The sequence below is a fragment of the Gekko japonicus genome, unplaced genomic scaffold, assembly GCF_001447785.1.
Source record: "Gekko japonicus isolate JY-2015 unplaced genomic scaffold, Gekko_japonicus_V1.1 scaffold2258, whole genome shotgun sequence".
Taxonomy (NCBI): Eukaryota; Metazoa; Chordata; class Lepidosauria; order Squamata; family Gekkonidae; genus Gekko; species Gekko japonicus.
In genome coordinates, this window is record NW_015173742.1 from 49,462 (window position 1) to 74,418 (window position 24,957).

Genomic DNA, 24,957 nt, shown 5'->3' on the forward strand with positions numbered 1-24,957 from the left:
CTGAAAAAGAGAAACAATAAAAAGGCCTGATGTGTGCACCTCTGCAGTGTTTCTAAGAAAAACGTTTTATAAATCATGGCTCCTTGCTTTTGTTCATTAACTGAATGGCTTGCCTTTTTCTTTTAGAATTCCAGTCTGATTCATCAAAAGGTGTCTCCCCCTACCGAACGGCAAGGATCCCCAATTCTTTCATTCATTATTCTGGAACAGTTCAATGCCATCCGCTTAGTTCAGAGTGTCCATCAATCCCTTGCTGCTCTCAGTAAAGTAATCAGAGGTACCTCGCTGCTGAGTTCAGAAGTACAACAATTAGCAAGTGCTTTATTAAATCAGAAGGTAAGGATTTATTTACCATTCTTTGTGTAAATGATACACTGAATTTTCATCATGTGAATATGATGATCCTGGACCAAAGCCAACTAATTCCGACAATGGGCATATGTTGTCTCTCTTTTTTTAGACTTTTGGTTTAAAACTGCAAGAGATCATTTGTTCAAAACCCTGGAATGTCATTGTGGAAACAGGAATGTTTGTTACACCTACCATTGAAATATATAGAGTTAAAGCTATATTATCCGGTGCTCAAAGGGAATGAGAACTGCCAGTGATCAGATACTGGTGAATACAGGGTTTGGTTTTGTTTTCCTGTTTGCTGATGCATGAAAGAAGACAAACCATTATGAATGTGTTTGTGGGCCCAGGGCAAGGAAAGGGAGTAGGGGCAAGGGAGAACACCAACACACACTGATTGGGGAAAATAGGCCGCAGCTTTATTGAATACAGCCACAGGAGCATTGGCACAGTACGGGGATGGATCCAGCATCAGGTGACCCATCTCCATCCCCTCAGCCTGCCTACAGAGTGGCACCCCAGGATCCCACATGGGCACAAGCCAATTGTTCCCTTGCCACCTGATAGTAAGAACCAGCTGACAGCCCCTGAGCTGGCCACACCGCTGAATGGCTCCACCCCTAAGACCCTTTAAGGGAGTCCCCCAAAAAGGGGACACAAGCTCACAGGAACAGTCTCTCCCACCAATGGATTTGTCCCAGTGCCCAAACTGCCACAAGAGCCAGGCCACCCACCCAGCTCCTGTCAAAGCTCCTATGACTGCAGCCAGCAAAGCAACCTGTTGCAAACCATTGGATCCAAATATCCCACCCCACTCAGAGAGATGGACGCCATCAGCCCTGAGGAGGGCAGCCTGTTAGAACAACATTTTTGGATCCTGAATCAAGAGGCCACCTGCGGATTTAATGGTTGGCCATGTTGCATTGCTGGACTTTCTATCTGGCCAGGTCTGCTTAGTCTGGCAAGATGGCCCTGTGCCACTTCGGACGCTCCAGAAGCTCAGACCACCGCAGCATTGCATTTGAGTCCGTAAGTCTGCAGCCATGGAGTCTGCAGTAAGTCTGGAGATGAGTCCGTAAGTTTGCAGCCATGGAGATGGTGAGATCAGCCCCCTTCCAGCACAACAGGTTGTTTTCGCCTAGTTGGATGACAGTGGTGTGAGGGGGAGGGTCCAGGCGGAAACCTTGTAGTGAAATGGTAGAAGGGAGAGTGGCCCAACACATTCCTCTGTGAGCCTTCCAGGTAATCCGAAGGTCTAGCTGGTCCAGCCAAACTGCTAGTTCCAGATTTGCAGCTGCCCTCACTGCAGACAGCAGTGCCTGCAAAAGGGCCTGGCTTGTTGCTTGTCTTTGCTGGGAACTTCAGCCCTGAGTGAAAGAGCAAATTGATGCCAGTGAGCCTTTCAGGCACTAGGTTTTCCTCCCACCTCCCTGTAGTGACAGGTAAACGTGGGGATGGGCCTTTTGCCTCCAGACATATTGCTAGCCGTGACAGATGCCAGTAAACTGAGTTGTCCAAATAACAAAGTGCCTGATAACACAGCTTTTTCTGTATGTAAACATGTCGCAGAGCCAGAGAGGTGTAGAAAGCCTTACTGTCTGTCTCCCCTTGAGACATTTTGAGACTTGGCAGTGCAGATTTTCAATCCTTTCCTGGTAAGAAGAAAGGCGCTTCAACCGGTATAAAGCCTCAGCTTACAGAGTGAATGAATCTAGATGCAAATATTGAGGTTGCCTTACTCAAGGGTAAAGATGTAGAATTTCCAGAAATTTTGAAGGGTTTGTTGTGGGTTTTTTGGTGGAAAAAATGGAAGTTTGGAGAAAAATTATCCTATCAAGCTTAAAATAATTTTACTGCCTTAACAACATAAAGGCATCATTTATAACTTCTTGTTGGTTTTTGCCATCGAGTCACAGCTGATTTATGGTGACCCTGTAGGGTTTTCAAGGCAAGAGATATTCCAGAGGTGGTTTGCCACTGCCTGCCTCCGTGTCCCAACCCTAGTATTCCTTGGAAATCTTCCATCCAAATACTAGCCAGGCCTGACCCTGCTTAAGTTCCAAGATCTGACACGATTGGGCCAGCCTGGGCTATCCAGGTCAGGGTATGACTTACTTAGCATATAACATTGCATTATTTGACATATTTATGAAATCTAAAGTTATAAATGGAAGTTAAAAGTGATTATACCCTTGACCTGCTGATGTGGACTCTAAACTATACAGTCCCAAGCATGAAAACCAAGGAAAATTTAAATTACTGCAACTTTAAGTAATACTAAAATGGCCTGTTTAAACATTGTTTAGGATAGGTACCAAGTATCTGAGCCCATTCGTGGGGAGGGCGGGGTCGAAATTTAATAAATAAAATGAAAAAGTATAGTCCCTGACCTGGGTGGCCCAGGCTAGCCCACTGTCACCAGATCACAGAAGTCTAGATCCTGGTTAGTACTTGGATGGAAGACCACCAGGGAAGTCCAGGGTTGCTACGCAGAGGTAGACAATAGCAAACCACCTCTGTTCATCCCTTGCCTTGAAACCGTATGGGGTCACCATTAGTCGGCTGCAACTTGATGACCCTTTCCACCACCACCACAAAGCACAGGGAAAGTGGGTTGCAAGTTTTTACTTTTGCTTTGTACCATTGATCAATCTGAATGCCTGGACAGACCGTGATGGGTTGCTGTGTTAGTCTGTAGTAGTAGAAAAGAGTAAGAGTCCAGTAGTACCTTAAAGACTAATAAAATCTCACTAAGAAGTGAGCAGTGACTCACAAAGAGCTCATACCGTACCACAAATTTTATTAGTCTTTAAGGTGCTACTGGACTCTTACTCTTTTCTACTGAGCAGACCATGTGTATTATTCTTATTTATTTCTTTTTTCAAATTTATACCCTGTCCTCCCAGCCAAGGCCGGCTCAAACTTTCTTATATTTTGAATGCTCTAAGCCTGAACCCTGGAAGCACACCACACCTATTTGGTTGTGCTGTCTGAAGTGCAGTCGCAGGGAGGGGCAGAGAGTAAACTCACCATCCCTGGAGTGTGGTAGACAAGTCAACCAGGTAGACAAGTCAACTAGACAAGTCAACAAGTCAACCTCTAAACAGCAATGGAGGTACCGTGTGCAAGACATCCAGCTCCATTTAGCAGGAGAGGCTCTCAGAACTGCTGATGGTGATATCCATTGGGTGATAACCAGTTTGTTTTTGGTAACCCTTGGGTGTAAGGGAAGGGGTGGTGTCGCTAGGCAAAGACTTGGGGCTGCTGCAGGGATTCCCAGCCTCCCGGGGACCATCCCAAAGGGACAGGGGCAGGGGGCTCGCAAGTCTGTGCCTTTGCAGTATATGTGCCTTTTTTAAAAAAACCTCCTGTGTAATTTTCCTAAACATTTTACAATGAATGACCATAGCGATAGTGTGATCCTGTGGCCACTTACCGTTTCTTTATTTCAGTGCCCCCTCGCTTGGCAGAGCAAGTGGGAAGGTCCAGAAGATCCTTTACAATATCTCAGAGCTGTCGTTGCTCGAACGCTCGCTATCCAGGTACGGTTTTCTACTTCACTAAGAATTAGCATTTGAATCATTTTAACATTCATGTGCGTTTTATGTATGTTTATATCCCCACCTTTCTTCTTTGAAAGAAAACCCCAGGCTGGCTACTGGCACAAGAAAGATAAACTGTAATTGGGCTTAGCAGGCATTCTCGTGTCTCTCTGTCTTCCTGTGCCAGCCACAGGCAGTTGGAGTGTTGACAGTTTCATCACTTTATATGAACCTGAACTTCTGTGCTGTGATTGCGGTGACTCATCACTGATTGTGCACAGCTTTCCAATGGTAATAATGGATTCCCTCGTATAATGATGCATTTCTATCAGTGGTACTGGAAGAACATTAGCTTTTATGGAGTGCTGTTTTCCATAGTATTCAAAGCATCTTGCATGCATTATCTTGGTAATCCTTACAAAAACTTGGCACACTAGGCAGGCATTGTCCCCATATTCCATATACTGCTCTGCCTTGTGGAATGGCCTGCCAGAGGAGGTCGGGAAAGCTCCCACTCTCTTCACCTTCCGCAAACTATGTAAAACTGAACATTTCAGGACGGCTTTTTTGCACAGGTAATAAAGCTGTGTACAGTACAAAATGGTAAATGATTGGGACTTGTGGGCTTTACTGCTGTATATAACGTATTGTATGTAGGATCCTGTTATGTAATTTCTGGACTGCTTAATGTGTCATTTTAATACTTATTTTATATTTCTGTTTCTCTCTGGTGGTTCCAGACTTCTAATATCCCAATGCATTAGTTTATTGAGTGTTCCATTTTGTTGATCGTACTGACTCACGATGTGTAATCTGCCTTGACTCCCTGTGAGGAAGGTGGACTATAAAGAGAGCCAGTTTGGTGTAGTGGTTAAGAACGGCAGACTCTAATCTGGAGAACCGGGTTTGATTCCCCACTCCTCTACATGCAGCCAGCTGGGTGACCTTGGGTCAGCCACAAGTTCTCTGAGAGCTGTTCTCTCTAGAGCAGTTCTCTCAGAGCACTCTCAGCCCCACCTACCTCATAGGGTATCAGTTGTGAGGAGAGGAAGGGAAGAAGATTGTAAGCTGCTCTGAGACTCCAAGTGAAGGGCAGGGTGTACAGGCCGAAATGCGTCAGGTCAAGTCCATTGGTCCTTGTGTGTAAGATTTTGGTATTTTTACATGAGGTGTGATTGGGCCCTTATATGTTTTTAAATTCTTTGCTAATAAATACATATATTTTTTTATATTATATACATTAAGTTTTTATTGTTGGCCCTCTTTTCTGTTTGACTTACCTCTTTAGGTTCTGGTTCCCAAGTTTCAGGGTTAAGTCCGCCCCCCCCCCGTTTTTTCTCCCCTGGTATAAATCCAACTCTTCTTCTTCATAAATAAAATAAAATAAAGGGGCTGAGACTGATAGAACAGTGGCTTGCCCAGGGTCATATTTTGTATTCATGGCAACATACTGATCCAGGCAAAGGGATCGTCAGTTGTTAATCGTTATTCAGTCTTTTCACAACTCCTTCTGCCTCGGGGACTCTAGAGCTAGCCCCAAGCATCAGAGGCTAGGATCCTGGAGGAAGAAAGCTATCAGTCAACTGGGAAAAGATGCCAGTAGGGCAGTGGTCAGGTTCCATTATCAGCTCCTGAAAGGCAGAAGGACCAGGAGCAGGTAAACAGATTCCAAAGAGAGGCAGGAGGTCAGGTCCTGAAAAGCAGCAGTGCAGGGGAAAGGACGAGAAGCTCAGCCAGGCAGGTTCCTCTCCAGTGGAGTCCAGATGGCCAGAGTGAAGAGCAAGCTCAGAGTCTTTGGGATTTTATAGAGCTTCATGGAGCCAGAAGGGTCCTTTTTAATAGCTGGCTAGATACTAAGCTTGAGGTCAGCTGAGTGATGGTTAAATCAGCACTGCAAGCAAGGGCAGAGCCCCTAGTTAGAAATAACACAGAAATTACTGGATTATTTTCAGATTAGAGCGCTAACACGAATTGCTCAATTCTTTTGTGTTGCATTGTAGCTCTTATTTCAGGCGGCAGATGTCTGAGTCATTATATAATAGGAAAATGTATCATACCAAATTAAAATCTGCAAGTCTAAGAAATCAGAAGAGTGTGTGTGTGTGTGTGTTTCTGTTTTCTTGCATACATACACACACATCTCTGTAAAACTTTATGCCTGTATTATTACAGGGTATTTGATTGTATTGTCGCCCTGAATATTTAGGTAAAATTAAATGCCCCTCAGCATGATACCTTTTGGCCTAGAACACTCTTCACAGCCCACAATGCTATTTTTCATCTTATCTGTGACAAATAGGTTTGATTTAGAAAGATTATTCAAGCCCATTGATCCTTTAACTCCTATGCATTTACTAGCTATCTTTTCAAGGAATTTCGCAGAACTAGAGAAATATTGTGACACATTTAAACAGAAGAAAATATGTCGTAGAAAAACTACGTTTTTAAAATAACCAAATAACACTTATAGTGCATTCCAAAACAGCTGATTATATTCAGTCTGATTCTTTTTGCAAAAACAGAGCTTCACACAGATAGAAAGATTTATCCATAGAACATGACAAATACTGTAGTCAAAAGTTTATTACTGTTACCAGCTTAGAAATTCATTCCTTTAATAGGCTCCCTAGAATTCTCTGTAGATGAGGCATATTGTATTAGGAAGTTCTATAATAAAGAGGATTTTAATTTAATTCTTCCATGTAGAATAGCTTTACCCTTGGGAACGTACACTGAGATGAAGAATGCACCAGCAAATTAACATTTCAGCCTTTCTGTATTGCCATGGATTATTAGATACATTAGGCCACTTCACAGGCATGAAATTTCATTAAACTTTGCAAAAACTCTGTGACAATAGCGCTTTGTGTATACCACTTTGATTCTCCATTTCAGCACAGTTCTTTTTAGTCAAGTTTATGCTGTCAGGAATGGTTCGTGCTATTATCTGTTCTTTCACTGGTGTCCAAAATCCAGTCTTCATTTACAAAAATAGCATCTCCTGGTTGGAGACTGCCAGGGACTTTGGGGCTTTGAACTGGCCAGCCTTGGGACGAGTACTGCTGCCCCATGTGGTGAGGTGCAGCATCTACAGTGTGAGCTGGTTCCAGGGGCTATAGGAAGGCCCTTGGGGGAGGACTCTGCCTATAAACTCAGCCATTGGCTCCCTGGAGCAGAAACCAGCTGTAAAGCCCCAGCGAAACCTCCTTGCTTATCCTGGGGCTCTGTTGCTAGTACTCTCCTACTTGCTGCCTCTGTCTTCTCTCAAGACCTTGGCTCCTGGGTTGTGTCAGCTTCTGTCATCCTAGCATCCGACTTCTGGCTTTCTTTGTAACATCTGCTCCCAGCTCCTGATTGTCGTGGTTTCTGACCTCCCAGCATCCTCTATCCTTCTCTGCAACCGTGGCTGGGAGTGCATGCTTCAGTACCACTCCAGCCTCTGTTCTGCTGGCTTTTTCCTCTGGATTTTCATCCACCCCATCCTCAGCTCCTGTTTTCCTGTCCCAAGCTTTGCATTGCTTTGCCTCCCATGATCCAAGCCTAGGCAGGCTAAAACTCTGTGGCACTAGGGGAGGGATTTTTCTGACTTCTAAAGCCATCCTTGTCTGTCAGTCATCAAGCAAGGTCCATCTGGAGCTTTTGCAGAGTTCTGAGTATAGGCACTCGCAGGATTCAGGTTGCTTCCAAAGTTCATTGGACAGGTCCATAATCTCCTAATTGGTGTTAGAGCAGCAGATGCTGAGAAATTCATCACACAATTGCCAGGCAGGCATCCTTGTTTACACATGAGATGACCCCTGGTATGATAGCCATGGGCACTACAGGATGAGAGGGCCAAATTGTTCCTCAGTCAACAAAAGGGCCTTCCTAAGCAGAGTTCAGTCGATTTAGAAGAATCTAACGTAACAAATCAGCTTGTGGTTGCCTGTGGACAAACTGTCCTCAAACTGAATATTTTTATTCACTGGAGGAGATGCCACATCCCTGGGGGTAGATGGGTGGTGGAGGGGGGCAGCAGAAAGCAGCGTGTAACCATGCAGATGGTTACATCCAAAGCGTTCAGAGGCAGGGAAGCAGCATGTCAAACAGCTGCCTCACTGACTGCAACTGACAACCAAGATGCAAGCTGAACCAGCAGAGGATCGAATATCTTTGGCTACAAAAGCCATTGCCTGAAAACACAGCATTGGTTTCTTGGGTGTTTGTTTGTTTGTTTCCCCCATCCACAACAGTCCCTCCAAACACTACCAGCCCTCCAAAATGATGCAGGACTTAGAAATCAGAGCCATCAAACCAGTGGCTAACCAGGAAAGGGAGCATGAGCTCTGAATCCTGAGACAAACCTGCCTAGTTTGGGTCCTTGGTTTTGTTTCGTGCTACTCTTTTTCTGATTGTTTGACCATTCATCCCTCGTTAGAAGTAATAACGAGGGGGAAGGTTAGGAAAGAGGTTTACATACTCACACAACTCTGCTATCCACAACCCTTCCTTCAGTCACATGCTTATCATATCCAATACGGCAGCCCTCTTGGCACAATCAGTTCATGTACAGCATCTGCCCACCTCTTCTGGCAAAGAGAGTGAGCCCAGAGTGGCAGCAGCCTTAGACAGTGTCACTTGGTTTCAAATATCCAGTCAGCTATTCTGTGCAAATAATTGTCCCACAAGTGGCCCATCACATGAGCCTACCATCTCATGAAGAATTGCAGCTTTTCTTCTGTGAATATCATCAATCACATATGTATTGAGTCTTGGAGCCAACCATAGATCTTTAGACAATGTATTTACTTAGTTCATTTATACCCCTCTGTTCTCCCCAGTGTCTTCCATTTTATCCTCACAACAACCCTATGAGGTAAGTTAATCTGAGTGTATAGGACTGGCCCATGGTTGCCCAGCAAGCTTTCATATGGCAGAGTGCGGCTTCCCATTCTGTTATGGAAGCTTGCTGTGTGACCACACACTAGTCTCATCCTAACCAAACTGATAGGGTTATTGTGACTCTGTACAGTAACCACTACATCATGCTGGCTGATACCTGGTTTACATCATTAAAGAAATATAGTGTATCGCTGTGGTCACACTCCTCCTTACTGTGCCACAAGGACATCAGGTTCCCCCCCCCCAAAAAAAGAAAACCTTTGTGCTGTAAAGCTATGTCATAAAGGGTGTTGGGAAAATCGCTAACCCAGCACGATCAGTACAAGCATTTGGGTTGAGGTTAAATCTCTTTTTTCTTGGTATCAATGTCAGGGGTTGGCTATTCAAAATTGTGTTCAACTTCCTAGCTAAGCTCTTTGAATTTATGAAAACATAAATTACCAAATAATTATTTCTGACTTCAATGAAGACAAAATATGATTGTCAACCGTTTTAGTCTCCTAGAATTTGATTGAATGCAAGTGCTTTCCCATAACTTTCTTTAATATTTATTTGAAGATGCAACTAAAATGAATTTATTAAATGCAGATTGTAAAATAACTCCATGACATTTGGATAAGTGAACAATTTGCAAGCTCCCATCCTTCTAATGGGAATGAGATAACTGCTGTACGAAAAACTGTTGTTAAATCATCAAAAGCATGCAGCATTGGCCAATACATTGCTAATGAATGTAGAAACAAAAAAAGAGAGAAGAATCCAGCTCAGTCTTAAGTGTCTGGGATGAGCATTCATAATCTGTGTTGTGGCATATTTAAAGGTCACCCGATTACATGGCTGTGGTTGGGAGAAAGGGCATAGTGATATGTTTTGACACTGTGACAGAAAAAACAAATTACAGTTTATTTAGCAGTATTATAGTTTCAGCAGCTTCTCCAACTATGATTCAGTGCCAGGAGATCAGCCATATTTTGCAGGAGAGAAATGTATGTATGATGAAGTTTCCTGACTTGTTGGGCCAGACCATGTGAGAAATTGTCATGTGTTGGGCCAGCCCATGCGAGAGGTGGGATAAGAGAATTAACTGGAGCCTTCAAGACAAAGCTTCTGATAACACTAGCTGAAAAAGTTCTAGTTCTACCTGGCATCAGATGAGGAGATGTTTAAATACAAGAGACTGGCTGGATGGGATGGGTACCAGTTTTGCCTCCTTCAGTGAAACCTGCATCAACGAGCTGAAAGCCTGGAGCCAAAGAGATAATTACTTACAAACCACAGAAAGAGACAGGCAAGAAACAACTTGAGGACTTTTCAGCAGAGTTTTTAAAAAAATAAAAAAATAGGATACTATATGTTGATGGGGAAGAATGAATGCATGTAAAGGCATAAGGAAAAGGCAGGATTTAGATCATCTTTTAACTTCACATGAGATATTGATGGGGAAGAATGAATGCATGTAAAGGTATAAGGAAAAGGCAGGATTTAGGCCATCTTTTCCCTTCACATGAGATATATACGCTGAACTGCAGGTTGGAAGGTCGGTAGTTCAGCAGTTCGAGACCCAGGGTGCCGCATGATGGAGTGAGCTCCCGTCTCTGGTTCCAGCTCCTGCCAACCTAGCAGTTCGAAAGCAAGAAATTGCAAGTAGATAAATAGATACCGCTTCGGTGGGAAGGTAACAGCGTTCCGTGTGCCTTGGCGTTTAGTCATGCCGGCCACATGACCACGGAAACGTCTTTTGACAGCGCTGGCTCTTCGGCTTGGAAATGGAGATGAGCACCACAACCCTAGAGTTGGATTCGACTGGCTTTCGAGCAAGGAAAACCTTTACCTTTACTTTTACATATATAGAGAGTTGCCCAAATAGCCCAACTTAGCCCAAGCTTGTCGGAGTTGGGAAGCTAAGCAGGGTCAGCCACTGTTAGTACTTGGATGAGTGGGTGATCACTAAAGAAGACAGGGTTTGCCATGCAGAGGCAAATCAACTCTGCCCATCTCTTGCCTTGAATGCCTCGCAGATGGGGTCACCATGAGTTGATTATGACTCAGTGCTATGTTATTGATTCAAGGGTAGCTTGGTGATCACTAAAGCTGTGACAGACTATGCATAATAAACACTTCATCTTTTCACATTTCTGGAGTAAAATGCAAATTAGGAATTTGTGTATCCCCCCACCACCACCTACATCTAGAGTTCATACATCTGACCACAGAATTTTAACCTCTCTTCATTAATAAGGACCTCTGTATCCTTATACATATTTGCAATTTAGTCTGGCAACATTCTATGTGGCGCCAAAATGAGTTGGCTGAATGATCTGTCACTCAGAACATGTCCCTAGCCACTGGCTGTGTTGCCTGAGTCCCGCCCAGCCACCACTCAAGAGTACTCGCGTGCCATTGGCTGGGTGCTGGGTTTGCTTCTCTTCCCCGCCCACTCCTTCAGCCACTGTGCCCTCTCAGAATTTCTTGGCAGACGGCTTTCTCTCTTGACGAAGACAGTTGCCTCCTGTCTGAGACTAACTTTTTTCACTCAGTAGCTGTTGGTAGGTGTAACGAAATGGCAGTTATCTGTATCTGTAAGATGGCTGCCGTCTGTGTGCTTAAAATGTTCCCCCAGAAGGCTTAATTGAGCCGTAGTTCCAGAGAGGGGCCTTCCTCATCTGCTGGCCTACACTTCTGAGCTACACCAAAAAGTGCAGGAAAAGAGGGACCTTGGGGCGGGACAGCATCAATATAGACTCCAACTAAGCCAAAAGCCAGAGACGTGGGGGAACCCTGGGAGGGAGGAGAAATTCAGCCACTCCACAGTCAGCTGGACTGGGGAATGAATGGAAGTTTCCCTGCTCTTTTGGGCAAGAGAGAGAGAGGCTGAAGTAGAGCCAGTCCAAGGAGAGATCCTATCCTGATCCCACAAACTCCAGATCTAGAGTGTTGTGTGCAGGGAAAGATTATTGTGTTTAACCCCTGTTGATTTATGCCCTTACTCCTACAGTTGTGCCTTATTTATTTAGTGTGTGTGTGCTCCATAATTGTGTAGATAGTTAAATAGATTGTTTAATTTGGGCTAATAATCTGTGTTGTCCTCTGACCACATAGTCTTCCCTGCTCTGCACAATACCAAAGGGAGGGGGTAGCCCAGGGAAGCAAGGAAAGGCCAGACCCTTGTATTACCAACTTTCCAGGGATCCCCCAAAGATTGGGGATTCCATCTCTGAATACGGAGATTCAGCCAGAGGGGTCTCACCGTCCCTCTAAAAAGGCAGTGACAGTTCAGCCTGATCCTGCATTCATCCCTCAAGTTAATGTGGTGTTTCATAGGGCAGGGGAAATTGTCTTACCCTCCTTCTTTTCCAGTGTTTCTCACCTCACCCATTGGAGCAGGAATGGCATTCTTTAGACATTAAAAAGGCACACAGCTTGTATATGTCTAGAACAAAGGCTACTAGAAAGTCTTTGTATCTTTTAAAGACGACTCTTTGGGAGTATGAATCGTGGGACACATACCCTGTTTCCCCGAAAATAAGACCTACCCAAAAAATAAGCCCTAGCAGGATTTCTATGCATTTGTGGTATAAGCCCTTGTGTGTCTTCTTGAGAAAAAATAAATATAAGACAGTGTCTTATTTTCGGGAAAACACGGTAGTTACTGTATAGCAGGCTTGGAGTGGGGAGTCTTCAAAGGTCATTGCTGCACAGAGTCAGTATCCACTTGGAAATCAGCGCATACTTTTGCTCATCATTATATCAATTTTGCCTCAGCTGATACAGCATTTGGCAGCAAGGTTTTTACGACACTAAGGTTTTACAACAACTTCTGTCATCCCATAAAGTGTATAAAATAGAATTGTTCAGGAGGGCATTTTTATAAAGGGTATAGGACTATACTATAAGGGAATGGTTCAGAAACACATTTACAACAGAAAGGGGACTTGTGGACTACAGCTCTCTTTGTGGCCTGGATGGTCCAGGCTAGCCTGATCTTATCAGATCTTAGAAACTAAGCAGGGTCAGCCCTAGTTAGTATTTGGGTGGGAGACCACCAAGGAAGTCCAGGGTTCCTAGGTGGAGGCAGGCAATAGCAAACCACTCCCGAATATCTCTTGCCTTGAAAACCCTACAGGGTCACCTTAAGGTGGTTGCGACTTGACAGGAAGAAAGGGATATATTATCTATTTGTTGCATTTATTATTGTGCTGTCACTGCGTTTTTTTCTTTTGATGTAATACCATTTTTCTGCATTATACCTAATGATATCATTATTCTACACTATATCCGCATTCTGAATCATGTCTAATATTCTGTGCTTGTTTTAAATGTCTGTAACCCTAGTACATTCCTTCTTAGATGTCTCATCCTGTTCATTGTATCAATTTACACTTTATAAACAGCCTTGAGTCTCAGTGAAAAAGAGACATAGTGAATAAATTAAATGACAGGTGATTATAGTTTGGGTCTTATTGGTCCAGTATAGTTTTCCTCAGTATAAATAGTTTTTCTGCATATCAGTAGGGCATATTGCTGTGCCACGATTTTTTGCGTTTCAGTGGTTGCAGAGTAAAAGCAGTCTTTCCACCTTTGGGCTGGGAAGCCTGCATAGATTGTAGGAGGTTGGGGGGGGGTGATGACCCTGTGCCTCCTTAGTGTTTTACCTTTCTAAGAACATAAGAGATGCCAATGTTGGATCAGGCCAAAGGCCCATCCAGTCCAACACTCTGTATCCCACAGTGCTTTCTCTTTACCATATTTGATTATTTAAGGTTGTTGGATTACCTTATGTAACGTATAGTTTCCTAGAAATGGTTTGGGGGATCGTCAAGGCATAATAACACTTCCCACAACCATGGGAAGATGCCTCTCCTAACAGAGCAGGCTGCCTCGGTCCAGAACCACCAAGAATGGAAATTCACAGGAAAGGAACAGATTTTTCCCTTTTCACTTCTTAGTTTTGCAATACTGCTTTGTATAAGCATGACTCTGCTGATTTCTTCTCTCACCTGTTTAGGCAGACTCCCTCCTCCTCTTCGCAACACATTCCTTTTTTCCTCCCCCCACATTCCTTGCTAACAGCCATCAGTAATTCTTTGAATCTCTTATCTTGCTACCTGTGCTTTGAATGAGTGTGAATGTCACAAAACAAATTAATTGCAGTTCAGTTCATAAGTGGGCAATGCATTTTTTTTTACTATATAATTATTCCCTATGATGCATGTTATGTGTAGATTTCACTTTCTGTATTTTAAAGTACAATATTTATGTGTTTATATGCTGCTTGGGGGGGACTTTTGGTTGAGGGGCATCTTAGTGGTCAGATGCATTGCACATTGCTGGGAACTATCCGTCAGAATATTAGTGTTTAACACTGTGTGTTTTGATTGCATTCATGAAAGCTCTGTGTCTCTGCAGTCATTTTATTTTGCAGCATAGATATCATGACTAAACAGGTACAGATATTTTGTTTGTAGTTAACATAATTCACCACCTTTTACTTTCCATACCAAATATTAGTACAGGTGCTTCTCTTGTATTATGTCTAGTAGTACATATATATTATGCAATAATGTTATTAGCTTGTAAAGTTCGAATGTATGAAATAATGTATAAGTTGTAGCTGTCAGACTTACTCAGAAGCGTGGTAAATACTGTAGCACGTAATGCGATGTTAGTATGAGAAGGCGTTAAGGATGCCACTGAATTTCTCACACTACATTTCAACATGGGAAGCCATCACGGACAAATTTTCATGCTGTTTTCTGTTTCCATGCACCACATTTGTCCCATTAACTTTACACAATGGTCAGCGTTAATTTTGCATGCATTGTGTAGAAATGATATAAAGATGTCATAGAAAAACTGAACAGGGAACAGCAGCAGTGAAAACAGACAAAAAATCCTCATAAAACATACAAAAAGAAGCAAAAAGTGACATATTTGTACATTTATAGGGGAGATGAATAAGTAAGGTACATTATATCAAGAAATAATATCTACAGCCATTTATGGCCTATACAAGTAAGCCTAGGTGGCCACTTTAAATTTGTGCAGTAGCTCACAGCTCTTTAGTGCTGGTTATGTGCAGTAAATAACTTTCATAAAACCAGACATTTTTGTTCCAGTGTAAGCCCAGATTTTTTATTTTATTTTTTGCATTCACAATGTCATAACCCATATGCAAAGGAACCAGTTGATTTGTCAATATTCTCTCATGTCTGTTCTGATACAAGACATTTAAAATCACCGCAGGGAAACAAAAAGGAAGAATATTCTTTTCAGTGCTGTGAATTCAGTCAAAACACAAATGTAAGTTGTCTAAAGAAAAGCAAAGGCAAATTTTAGTAACTGTGTAAAAAAACCCCAAAATATTCAAATTTAGCAATCCATTTTCCAAATACTTTAAAGAAATCTTAAGCACTGTAAAGTGTACACTTCAAAAAAATAATTTTGTATCATTATTTTAAAAAGCACGATTTTCATTATGCTGAAATTTCATGAGACTTACCTTTTTAGAAATTGTTTTCAGGCACAATTCACATTTGCCTATCCCTACCACAACCTGGGTCATCAAAAATGCAGACGGAGGCAGGGAGAGAGAGGAAGTGTGCCCTGCCTCCCGCTGTTCCACAATGCTTCATCCTTTTAAAGTTTAAAGGGTTGTTGTTTTCAGTGGGAAAACTGAACTCTGGAGGCCAGCTCTACAACCATTGAAAACAATGGCCCACGAAAGTTTAAAGGACCGATGTGCAGCTAAACAGCTGTGGAGTGCTTCAAATAATGGGTAGTAGACCTGGCTTCTAGACACTGGAGGCAAAGTCTACCACTCATTATTTTTCAATAGGCAGTAGACTAGCTTCCAAATATGAGGCTAAATTAACTGCCCATTTAAACTATCCCCCAGCTGTCCAGGAATGCATCTGCCCTTTAAATTTTAAATAACCATTATTTTCAGTGGGAGGAGACCTAGAGTCCAGAGGCCTGGTTTCCCATAGAAAATGATGGCCCTTTAAAATGTAAAAGGGATCATGTGCTGTGGAAAAGCTGGGGGCTGTGCTGTGCTTCTTCTCCCTCGCTGGGCCTGCTGCCTCCACAGTACATTCCAGAAATTCTGGGTGATTAATGATTATTACTTCTGGACTTCTGGGAATGTTGTGGGTCATTTTGGATGTCCCTGAGCCAACCTTAAACAACTAGTTTCAGGTTTAATTTCACCTTGGGAATATCTGAATGCACACCCCCTAGCGCTGTCCTTTAATTTCACAACTGTACCTATTTGTGTTTCTGGTGGGTAGCCGTGTTGGTCTGAAGCAATAGAACAAAGTTTGAACCCAGTAGGCACCTTTAAGATCAACAAAGCAGAATTAAACTTTGTTGGTCTTAAATGTGCCACTGGACTCAAACTTTATTCCTTATGTATTTCCATTCAACGAGTGAGACCCAACACTTACCCCCAAGCTTAGCACTGAATCGTATAACTCTAGCTGAATCCTGACCAACTGTGAGCTGAATAGTACTTTCCGCCATCTCAGATTTCCTAGTCAACATCATCTCTGTCTTGTCTGGACTGAACATGTATGTGTCAGGAGCTGCTATACAGATAAATTTTCAACAACCGCATTTTGAACCAAGTTAATACGCGTGGAATCTTGTCATGCTTTTGAAAACTAAAGTGTCTTACCTGCTTGAGAATTCTAAATGGGCTCCACCATGTAATTTACCATTCACTCCCCCTCCCAAAATGAGAAAAAAAAATCTCTTTCACAGACTTCACTAAACATGCAGAACCACACATTTACCATTTGCCTCCAAGGCTCTAGCCTTGCACCCAATTTCACAGTGATTGCCATTGATTTCCATGGGGCCCATGCATGTATAAAATACGTGCAGGCCAGCGGTGAATTTGCTACAAATAGAGTAGGTGGTTTTCCCAGCTGATGAACAATGCTTTTTCTCTTTTACAGAACTGGGTTACTAAAGCAGAAAAGCAGACCTTGCTCTCAGATATCCTTGACCTCTCAGAACTGTTCCATCCAGACACATTTCTAAATGCCTTGCGACAGGAGACTGCAAGGTAGGTGGGGAAAAGCAGCTGTCCTGTGCCCCTCTTGCAGCCGTGGTCTTCCTTTTATTGTTACTTAATTGCTTCACTTTCCTTGTCCAGGGTAGCCCAATCAGATCGGAAACCAGTCTGACAGGGTTGTACAGCTTATAGCTTATCAAGCCAAATACAGTCAACCAGCGATGTATGGCACTGCACCAGGGCTCAGAAATCCTTGTGTTTTTACTGCTTGCTCTGAACAAACAAAAAAGAAAAAAGAAATCAATGGTGTAAGGGAGCTCTCAGGTCCAAATACATGGCCAGCGGGCTTGGTGATCACACATAGTGCAGACACATAGTACAGCATTCTTGAAATAATGTAGTGTTATTTCTGGGAAGTAGCCCTAAGCTTATCTTAGGTAGGGCATTATTGTTTTTTTCTGTAGTGTAATAGTTGAGATTATTCGTATTTTATCATAATTTCTAACCACCAACCATTCCTGTTTTGTGTTTTAGTGGACAATTTATGATTAATAGAGATCGACAGGATGCCGTGTTCTTTAAAGCTTAGTTTTAGTTAGCTCTACCACATGGGAATCTAGAGGGAAAGCCCTAATCAAAGAGAAAAACTAGGATAAAGAGCAAAGAAATATAAGTTGCAGACACAGAATGTAGTCCAAGGGTCCCCAACCTTTTTGAGCCTACGGGCATCTGCCAAGGGAGGTGGAGACAACCAAAAAATGTCAGGGAGTGAGGTTATGCATAAATCTGACAGTATCTCTTCAACATTTTAAGCAGACGATCAGCTTAACAGGATACCTTTTAAAATGAGCATATTGTTTAAAACTATTTTCTTGCTTACGTACTTAGCTTACCTTCCGTCATGCAGTGAAGACCCTTGTGCTGTGGTGGCAGCTGTTGCCAAAGCAATGTGTTGTTGTTGTTGTTGTTTTAGTCTGCACAGCCAATCGGATCTCCAGTGGCCAGTATGAAGCCCTGCTGGTCCCCGCCCACTTTCTAAAAACACTTGGCAGGCACTACAGAAATGGCACCCACAGCCATAGAGCTGCCAACTCAGAGCTGGGAAATTCCTGGAGAATTGGGGGTAGAGCCTGGGGAGGGTGGGGTTTGGGGGGAGGAAGAACCTGAGCAGGGTATAATGCCACTGAGTCCACCCTCCATAGCAGCCATTTTCTCCAGGGGAACTGACCTCTGTAGTCTGAAGATGAGTTGTACTTCTGGGAGAACTCCAGGCCCCACTTGGAGTTTGGCAGCCTTACGCTGGGGACTCTTGATATAGTCAGCCTGAAATCAAATACAAAAGAAATCTTAGTCAGGTACAAGTGATAGAAAACAGAGTTACTTCAACTGTATTCATGGAAGCAAGTTCCATTCATTTCACTGGTGCGATAGACAGACAGACAGACAGAAAGACAGAAAGAAAGAAAGAAAGATAGACAGAAAGATAGACAGAAAGATAGAAAGATTAAGAGCTAATTGTATGTTGCTGTTACACTCAAGATGTGTGTAGCAGAGCCCCATCACCATTTTTAAAAGAAAGTTAATTTGGGGGGGTAATTTTTTTTAATCAGAAAGGTGGTAGGGAGAACTTGGGGTACATCTCCACCTCATCTAATCTCAAAGCAGCTTTTCTTTTTAAAAATAGCATCAAGGTTCTCTTTTGCGCATTTAAATATATACATCGAGAAACCTTTAGGATTGCAATAGTAATCTCAAAGATAATCAGAGATAAGCAGTAGACTGGCTGGGCATTGACAGGGCACAGGACAGCAGATTACAAGGAATAAAACTGGACTGCCCGAAAGGATCCACATTCCGTGCTGGGATTTGGCTTTAGGACTTTTGGTCAGCCAGTCTCTCTCTGGTTAACAGAAAGGTCGTCCACAAGCAATTAATGTGGAAGCACTTCTATGCCTAGAGTTTCAATTCCCCTACCTAGCAACAATAGCTGTGATACAATTTAGGCCAATTCCCACCTTCTTCCATTGCGGTTACAGTCCTAACGTTTCCACCAATTAGAGGCAGAGCACTAAGGAGAAGGGATGGGGAGACTTCCAGGGGGAATTGTGCCAGAGGGTAAGGAGAATGTGAGAAGAAGTTCATTTCTGTGGGGAAACGTTCTTTTGTATAGAGGCATGTAAATGAGAAATTTAGGTCAAAAGGTGTTCTCCGGGAAGGTACGCATTCAGCGAACATTGTGTAGCTTTTTTACCATTTTATATCCTTAATAATCTCACTGGGGGGGGGGATGTTTGCCACAAGAAAAAAAAACATTTAATTAAAGCATACTGAATATCTCTTTATATCTTTTATAAAAAACCAATTCTCATTATTGGTGCATTAGGTAGTCTTTAACAATACTTTCATTTTTCCTAGTTGCTGTAAAGCATTTAGACTTCCTTTTTCTTTCTCTATTTTAGGGTGATGAACTGCTCAGTAGACAGTCTAAAATTCACAGCATCGTGGAAAGGTCAAATACGAGAAGCAAAGCTCCAGGTTCAGGTACTGTGTGCATTCAGATCTCTTTTCAGTGAAATTGTCTGAGTGAAGCCACTTATCTATAAAACAGGGACTGGTTTAAATATGTTTTCAGTTGGACCCTGTCCTGTGAGCTTATTGTGGGTAAGGATGGGCATCTTATTTTACCCTATCCCTTCCTTTCTCTGGCAACCAAAAACTAGTTTGTGTGAGAAAATGCCTTGTACCACTTCTGGGAAACAACACGGTGGTGTCCTGGGGAAAGGAATTTTAAAGCCGAGAGTGAAAACTGTGAATCTCTCATCAGAATCTTCTCTTATCAGTCAAGACAGAGTGGTTCTGGTGCTTGTTAAGTGGAAATGGCTGTAGACTGGGGGAGATCTTTGAAAGAAAAGCTACACTTGGTGGTAGCAGCCTGTCAGTTACCACCCCTCTTAAAGAGATGTAGAGAGGGGCTGTCTTTGATCATGCTCTTTTAGGTCTGAAAGACCTCAGTTGGAATAACATTGTTTGAGTAACACGAGGTTTAGATGCGAAGAAACGGATTACGAGAAAGACGCCAGTAATGGGAGCAAAGGAATCTGTCGTGTCTTACTGAGTTGAAAATTGTCCCAATTACAAATCTACTTTTCCTGTCATTCAGGCTTGCAATATTATTTTCCACATATATGTTTAAAGGTCATCTAATAAACTTTGGGGTAATCTCCGGAAGACCATTTGAAGTGCAGATGCCCTTTTAATCATTCTGAAGCCAAGTTTACAACTTGGCCTAGAGGGGGGGTTACCATTTTTGAAATGGATGATTAACTCAGCAGATAACCTCAAGGCATGATTAGGGTAGAGATCCTTCCTGCTAAGGCCGTGATGAATTCTTGATTCAAAATCAATTTGTACATAATTGCATCTTTCTTAATGACATTTAGAATTGCTTGGACAAGAGTCTCTTTCCCGGCAATCCCATGCCAATATGCAAATGAGCAGTCTGCTTAGTCAGTGTTCTCTGCTGCCTCTTTTGACAGAAGACATTTAAACTCACTGCAGGAAGGGCATTTTGACAGGGCTGTGAGTTAAGGTTCAAACAGAAGCATAAATTTTGCAGAGAAAATCTGTCAGAAGAACATTTTAAGTAGCTGGGTAAAAAAGCATTAACACCCAAACTCTGCAGCCATCTATGTTATGCCTCTTCTGCAGAGATTACATTTGTACATAAATATTGAACACTATCAAACGGGTAAGTGGAACTATGCAACCAGTTGTAAAGCATTAATCTCTTCTCTCTCATTCCCATTTCCTGCCCTCTCGATAAAAAAGGGGAAGGATATCCAAGCTGCCATTTGCAACACACAATACATGCAGCAAAGGAGGTTATCCTCTTTACTATCATCTTACCAGTGTCATGCTATGTTGCCTTCTCCCGGCAACTTTCCTGGGTGTTCCTGCCACTTGTTCTTGCTGTCAAGAGAAAGCAACGGATTGACTTTTTTCTCTCCAGGGAAGCAGCAGGGCATTCACTTGGGGCTCCAAAGATAGCCCCGTAGTAGGGTTGCCAGGTCCAATCTTCTCCCCGGTGGGAGAATTTGGGAGGCGTGCCAGGAGGAGGTGGGGCCATCCCTGACACGATGACATCACGCAGAGTGACATCATTGCGTCAGGGACAGAGCGCCACACACACACACACGCTTTTCCCCAACCATTTAAAGGGAACCTTCCTTTTAAATGGTTGGGAAAGGGGGTGCCGTGCGCATCTGCCCTGCAAGCGGCGAATTTGCCGCTTGCAGGACAGGTGCAGGCGGCATCCGCCTGAAAAGAGCAGGCACCACACACTCCTGCCCTGCAAGCCACAAATTCATGGCTTGCAGGGTAGGCACTTACTGCCCCTGCTTGAGAAGAGCCGGCGCTGCAGCACCTGCCCTGCAAGCTGTGAATTCACAGCTTATGAGGCAGACACACATGGCTCCCGCTCTTTTCAAGCAGGGCCACAGATGACTGTTGGGGCAGGGTTTCCCCCCGCCAGCCAGCTGGCCAGCGTCTGGGGGGAGCCAAAAAAATAGAGGGATCCCCTGCCCCTACCCAAGGACTGGCATTCCTACCCAGTAGTAATAATATCATGTGATGAAACAATGTATAACCTCCTCCCAAAAGATGGATTATGGCAAGAGATTTCAGTATCAGAATAGCTTTCAGCAAAATGGGTTCACTGATTGCTTTGATTCAAAACTGCAGGCCTAAAGAAAACAGCCTGAATAGCCTTGAGTAGCCAGAGCTCAGCAGCTAAGCCGGGTCAGTCATGGTTAGTACTTGAATGGGAAACCACCAAGGGAGACAGGGGTTGCTGTGCAGAGGAAGGCAATGGCAAAACACCTCTGCCACATCTCTTTTCCTGAAAATCCCATGAGGGATCGCCATGAGTCAGTTACAGCTTGACGGCACTTCACTGCTATGACTAAAAGAAAGTGTGGTTGGAAACATGACTGGCTTTGGCATTAAATCCAGCTGAGCTTAACTTCCATTAGAAGTAAGAACGAAGCACTTTGCTCAGATGCTCGGTGTGTTGCCTTCATGATAACTTGCTAAAGTCAAGCATTCAAAACATGTCAGCCATTGAATAGCACATTGAGGTAGAGTTGTTATTCCAACAGAACTATAGTTTGCATTAGATCTCACAGAGTTTTTAAAATACAGTTAACATTTTTTTAATTCACTCCCCTTGTGCATTATTTCTGCACAATACTAGCGAGAACGACATTTCAGTGACTTGTAGAAAAGTTCAATCCATTCACTGAACGCTAATGTCAAACTTCTCAACAGGAAGCTGTGCCTATTCAGGAATTTATTTTTTCCTCTTTTTTGGCATTGTTAATAAATGTTTACTTGGCTCTCGCTGCTCTGTTTCCATTATTGTAGTGTCCCAGCACCTGCCAGTGACATAAATGCTGACATATACAGGTATCTTTTCCTAGCATAATAAAGAATGCAAATGTTAACTATAGGAAGTTCTAGGCTATTCTTATATATGTTTCTTGAAAATTTCTGCATTTTTTTTGTTATTTACATGATCTCTACAGACAGACTGCTGTATAATCACTACTCGTATCCAATATATATATATGAATATTTTATGTTTCCATGACAGATCACTGGCCTTCAGCTGGAAGGCTGCAGTTTTGATGGAAATCGGCTTTCAGAAAACCAGCACGACTCCCCCAGCGTGTCATCAGTGCTCCCTTGTTACATGGCCTGGATTCCACAGGTACTTCGTTATTAAGGGTCCTAAACGTTAAGTCCTGTAATTGGTTTCCTTTGCTGTAACAAGTTTCCAGTATGATGTCTGACCCGCTTTTTTAATAAAGAGGCTGGATTCCTTGCAATATAATAACTATATTCCTGACAGTTGCAAAAAGTCAGTCTTCTTTTTCTCTAAAGCTGCACTTCAGAGGAAAAGAAAATGGGTTGGTTTTCACAGACTTTGTTGGGCTTTTTCCATTCTTATTGCTTCATAAGTGGCAAGAGGCGGATGGGCACTGAAAATAAGAATGTTCCTAACAGAAGAAAATATCATTTTTCTTCAAATATTTTTTGGAAATAACACGACGGATCATTAAAATCGTGAATAACTGGTAAGGTTGTTCAGCACAGAACTTTCATGGACAGAGCCAAAATTGTGCCAGTTAATATGACTATTGTTTGTTGTGTATTGAAGATATTGCAGATTAGCTTTTCCAGGGGATCCGAGTGTGCTGAACTGGATTTGTGAAAGGCTTCATGTGTGTCCAGATCATGTGCACAACCCGGCATGCTGAGAACTTTGACATAAATATGATTGTCAGGCAAACTTAATTTGCTTGACTCATGCAGCCAGATACAAGGAAGCTCCTGGCTGCAGTGCCTTGATGTTTGTTGTTGAAGATTGTGTCAGGCAGCATTAAGCCTACACAGCAGCCATGCATTTTACAGGGCCAGGTTGTAGCATCTTTAGTTTTGTTACAGCTGCAGTTGTTAACTGCTGAACTGCTTACCATGGTTGCTGTAAAATTTGTTATGAACAAATTTGAAATTGCTACTGTAACACTATTTCTCTGTTTCTGCCATCGGCCAATACAAGCTGGGGACTCACAGGAGAGAGAAAACCTGTTCCTCCACAGTGGCTCCCATCTTCTTTCTTCCCAGCCTCTCCACTCCCCAGAGGAGGAGGAGGAGAAGGCTTCCCTCCATTCTACCACCCCAATTTCACAGGTCCCCACTTGTATCTCCATAGTTATTTTTTTAAAGTTTAGGAGAACTAACATTTTTATTGGAATATTGCCTAATGGTATAATAGCATCAATTTCATTTTTTTAAAAAATTGGTGGTGGCAACAAGTAGTTCTGACAGTGGTTGAGAGCTGGAATTGTGCTTTCTAACTTGTGTGAGAAAGCAATATACTGGCACAAAATGGACACAACCACATTTGTTTAGACACATATCCACAGCTCACCAAATGATTCCCTTCCTTCTTGTGACTGGTGAGCAGGATGTGAGCCAAACTGGTGGCTGCACTTGCATCGCTACCCACGATCCTTTGATTCGGTACATTTTTTAGGGTATTGAAACTCACATGGAAGAAATCTATTTTTTTAAAAACCTCAGTTTTGAATGCATCCTGCTGTGTAATGATGCAAAAATGACTGTGTGGAAGAGAGCAGGGGAATACCAAAGCATGTGTCAATATGTTGCATAAGCAAGAAGTATCCTGCAAGCAATGAGAATGGCCAATAAGTCCAAGTAATGCACAAATAGCGGCTGAATGTCACCATATCGATGGGGTCTTAGCCAGGCGTAGTACAGCACTGCCAGGTTCATGAATAACTCCATAGAGATAGAATTTTCCCTTAAGAATAACGTGGGTTAATGATCTTCCACCGTTGACACGTTCTAAATTATCACTGGAAAAAACCAGACATTTTTACAGTTCCATTCTTATTAACGTGTTATCAAAGCTGTTTTCACAGGAATAATTAACAAATTAGATGGTACAAACAGCTCCCCCCCCCTTTTTTGGTGAAAAGAAATCTTGGAGACACCAGTCAGGAGACAAATGGGGCTTGCTTGTCCATGTGGCCATCTGAATAGAGTTGTGTCCCACTACTAACCTGCTTTGCCATAGGTGGGAAAGATATTTTTGTTGTTGTTCAGTCACACAGTCGAGTCCGACTCTTCACGACCCCATGGACCACATCACCCCAGACCCACCTGTCTTCTGTCGTGCTCTGGAGTTTGCTTAATTTCATGTTCGTTGCCTCAATAACACTGTCTAACCATCTCATCCTTTGCCGTCCCCTTCTTCTTTGACCTTCAGTCTTTCCCAGCATCAGGGTCTTCTCCAGTGAGTGCTCCCTTCTCATTTGGTGGCCAAAGTATTTGAGCCTCAGCTTCAGTATCTGGTCTTCCAGGGAACAGTCAGGGTTGATTTCTTTTAGGATTGACTGATTTGATCTCCTTGCAGTCCAAGGGACTCTCAAGAGTCTTCTCCAGGACCATAATTTGAAAGAATCTATTCTTCGGCACTCAGCCTTCCTTATAGTCCAACTCTCGCAGCCATACAGTACTACCGTGAATACCATTGCTTTGACCATCCGGACTTTTGTTGGCAGAGTGATGTCTCTACTTTCCCTA

General features: G+C 42.9%; 1 protein-coding gene across 1 annotated transcript in view; it reads left to right on the forward strand.

The window, feature by feature from the left end:
* LOC107120693 (cytoplasmic dynein 2 heavy chain 1-like) overlaps window positions 1-24,957 on the forward strand; it is a gene marked incomplete at its 5' end in the record, with an annotated part of 76,235 nt that overhangs the window by 48,286 nt on the left and 2,992 nt on the right. The window contains 5 exons of the mRNA XM_015423464.1: window positions 127-336; window positions 3,804-3,893; window positions 16,730-16,839; window positions 19,248-19,329; window positions 22,439-22,555. Coding sequence (XP_015278950.1) covers window positions 127-336; window positions 3,804-3,893; window positions 16,730-16,839; window positions 19,248-19,329; window positions 22,439-22,555 — 609 coding nt within the window. The remainder of the gene's footprint in view (window positions 1-126; window positions 337-3,803; window positions 3,894-16,729; window positions 16,840-19,247; window positions 19,330-22,438; window positions 22,556-24,957) is intronic.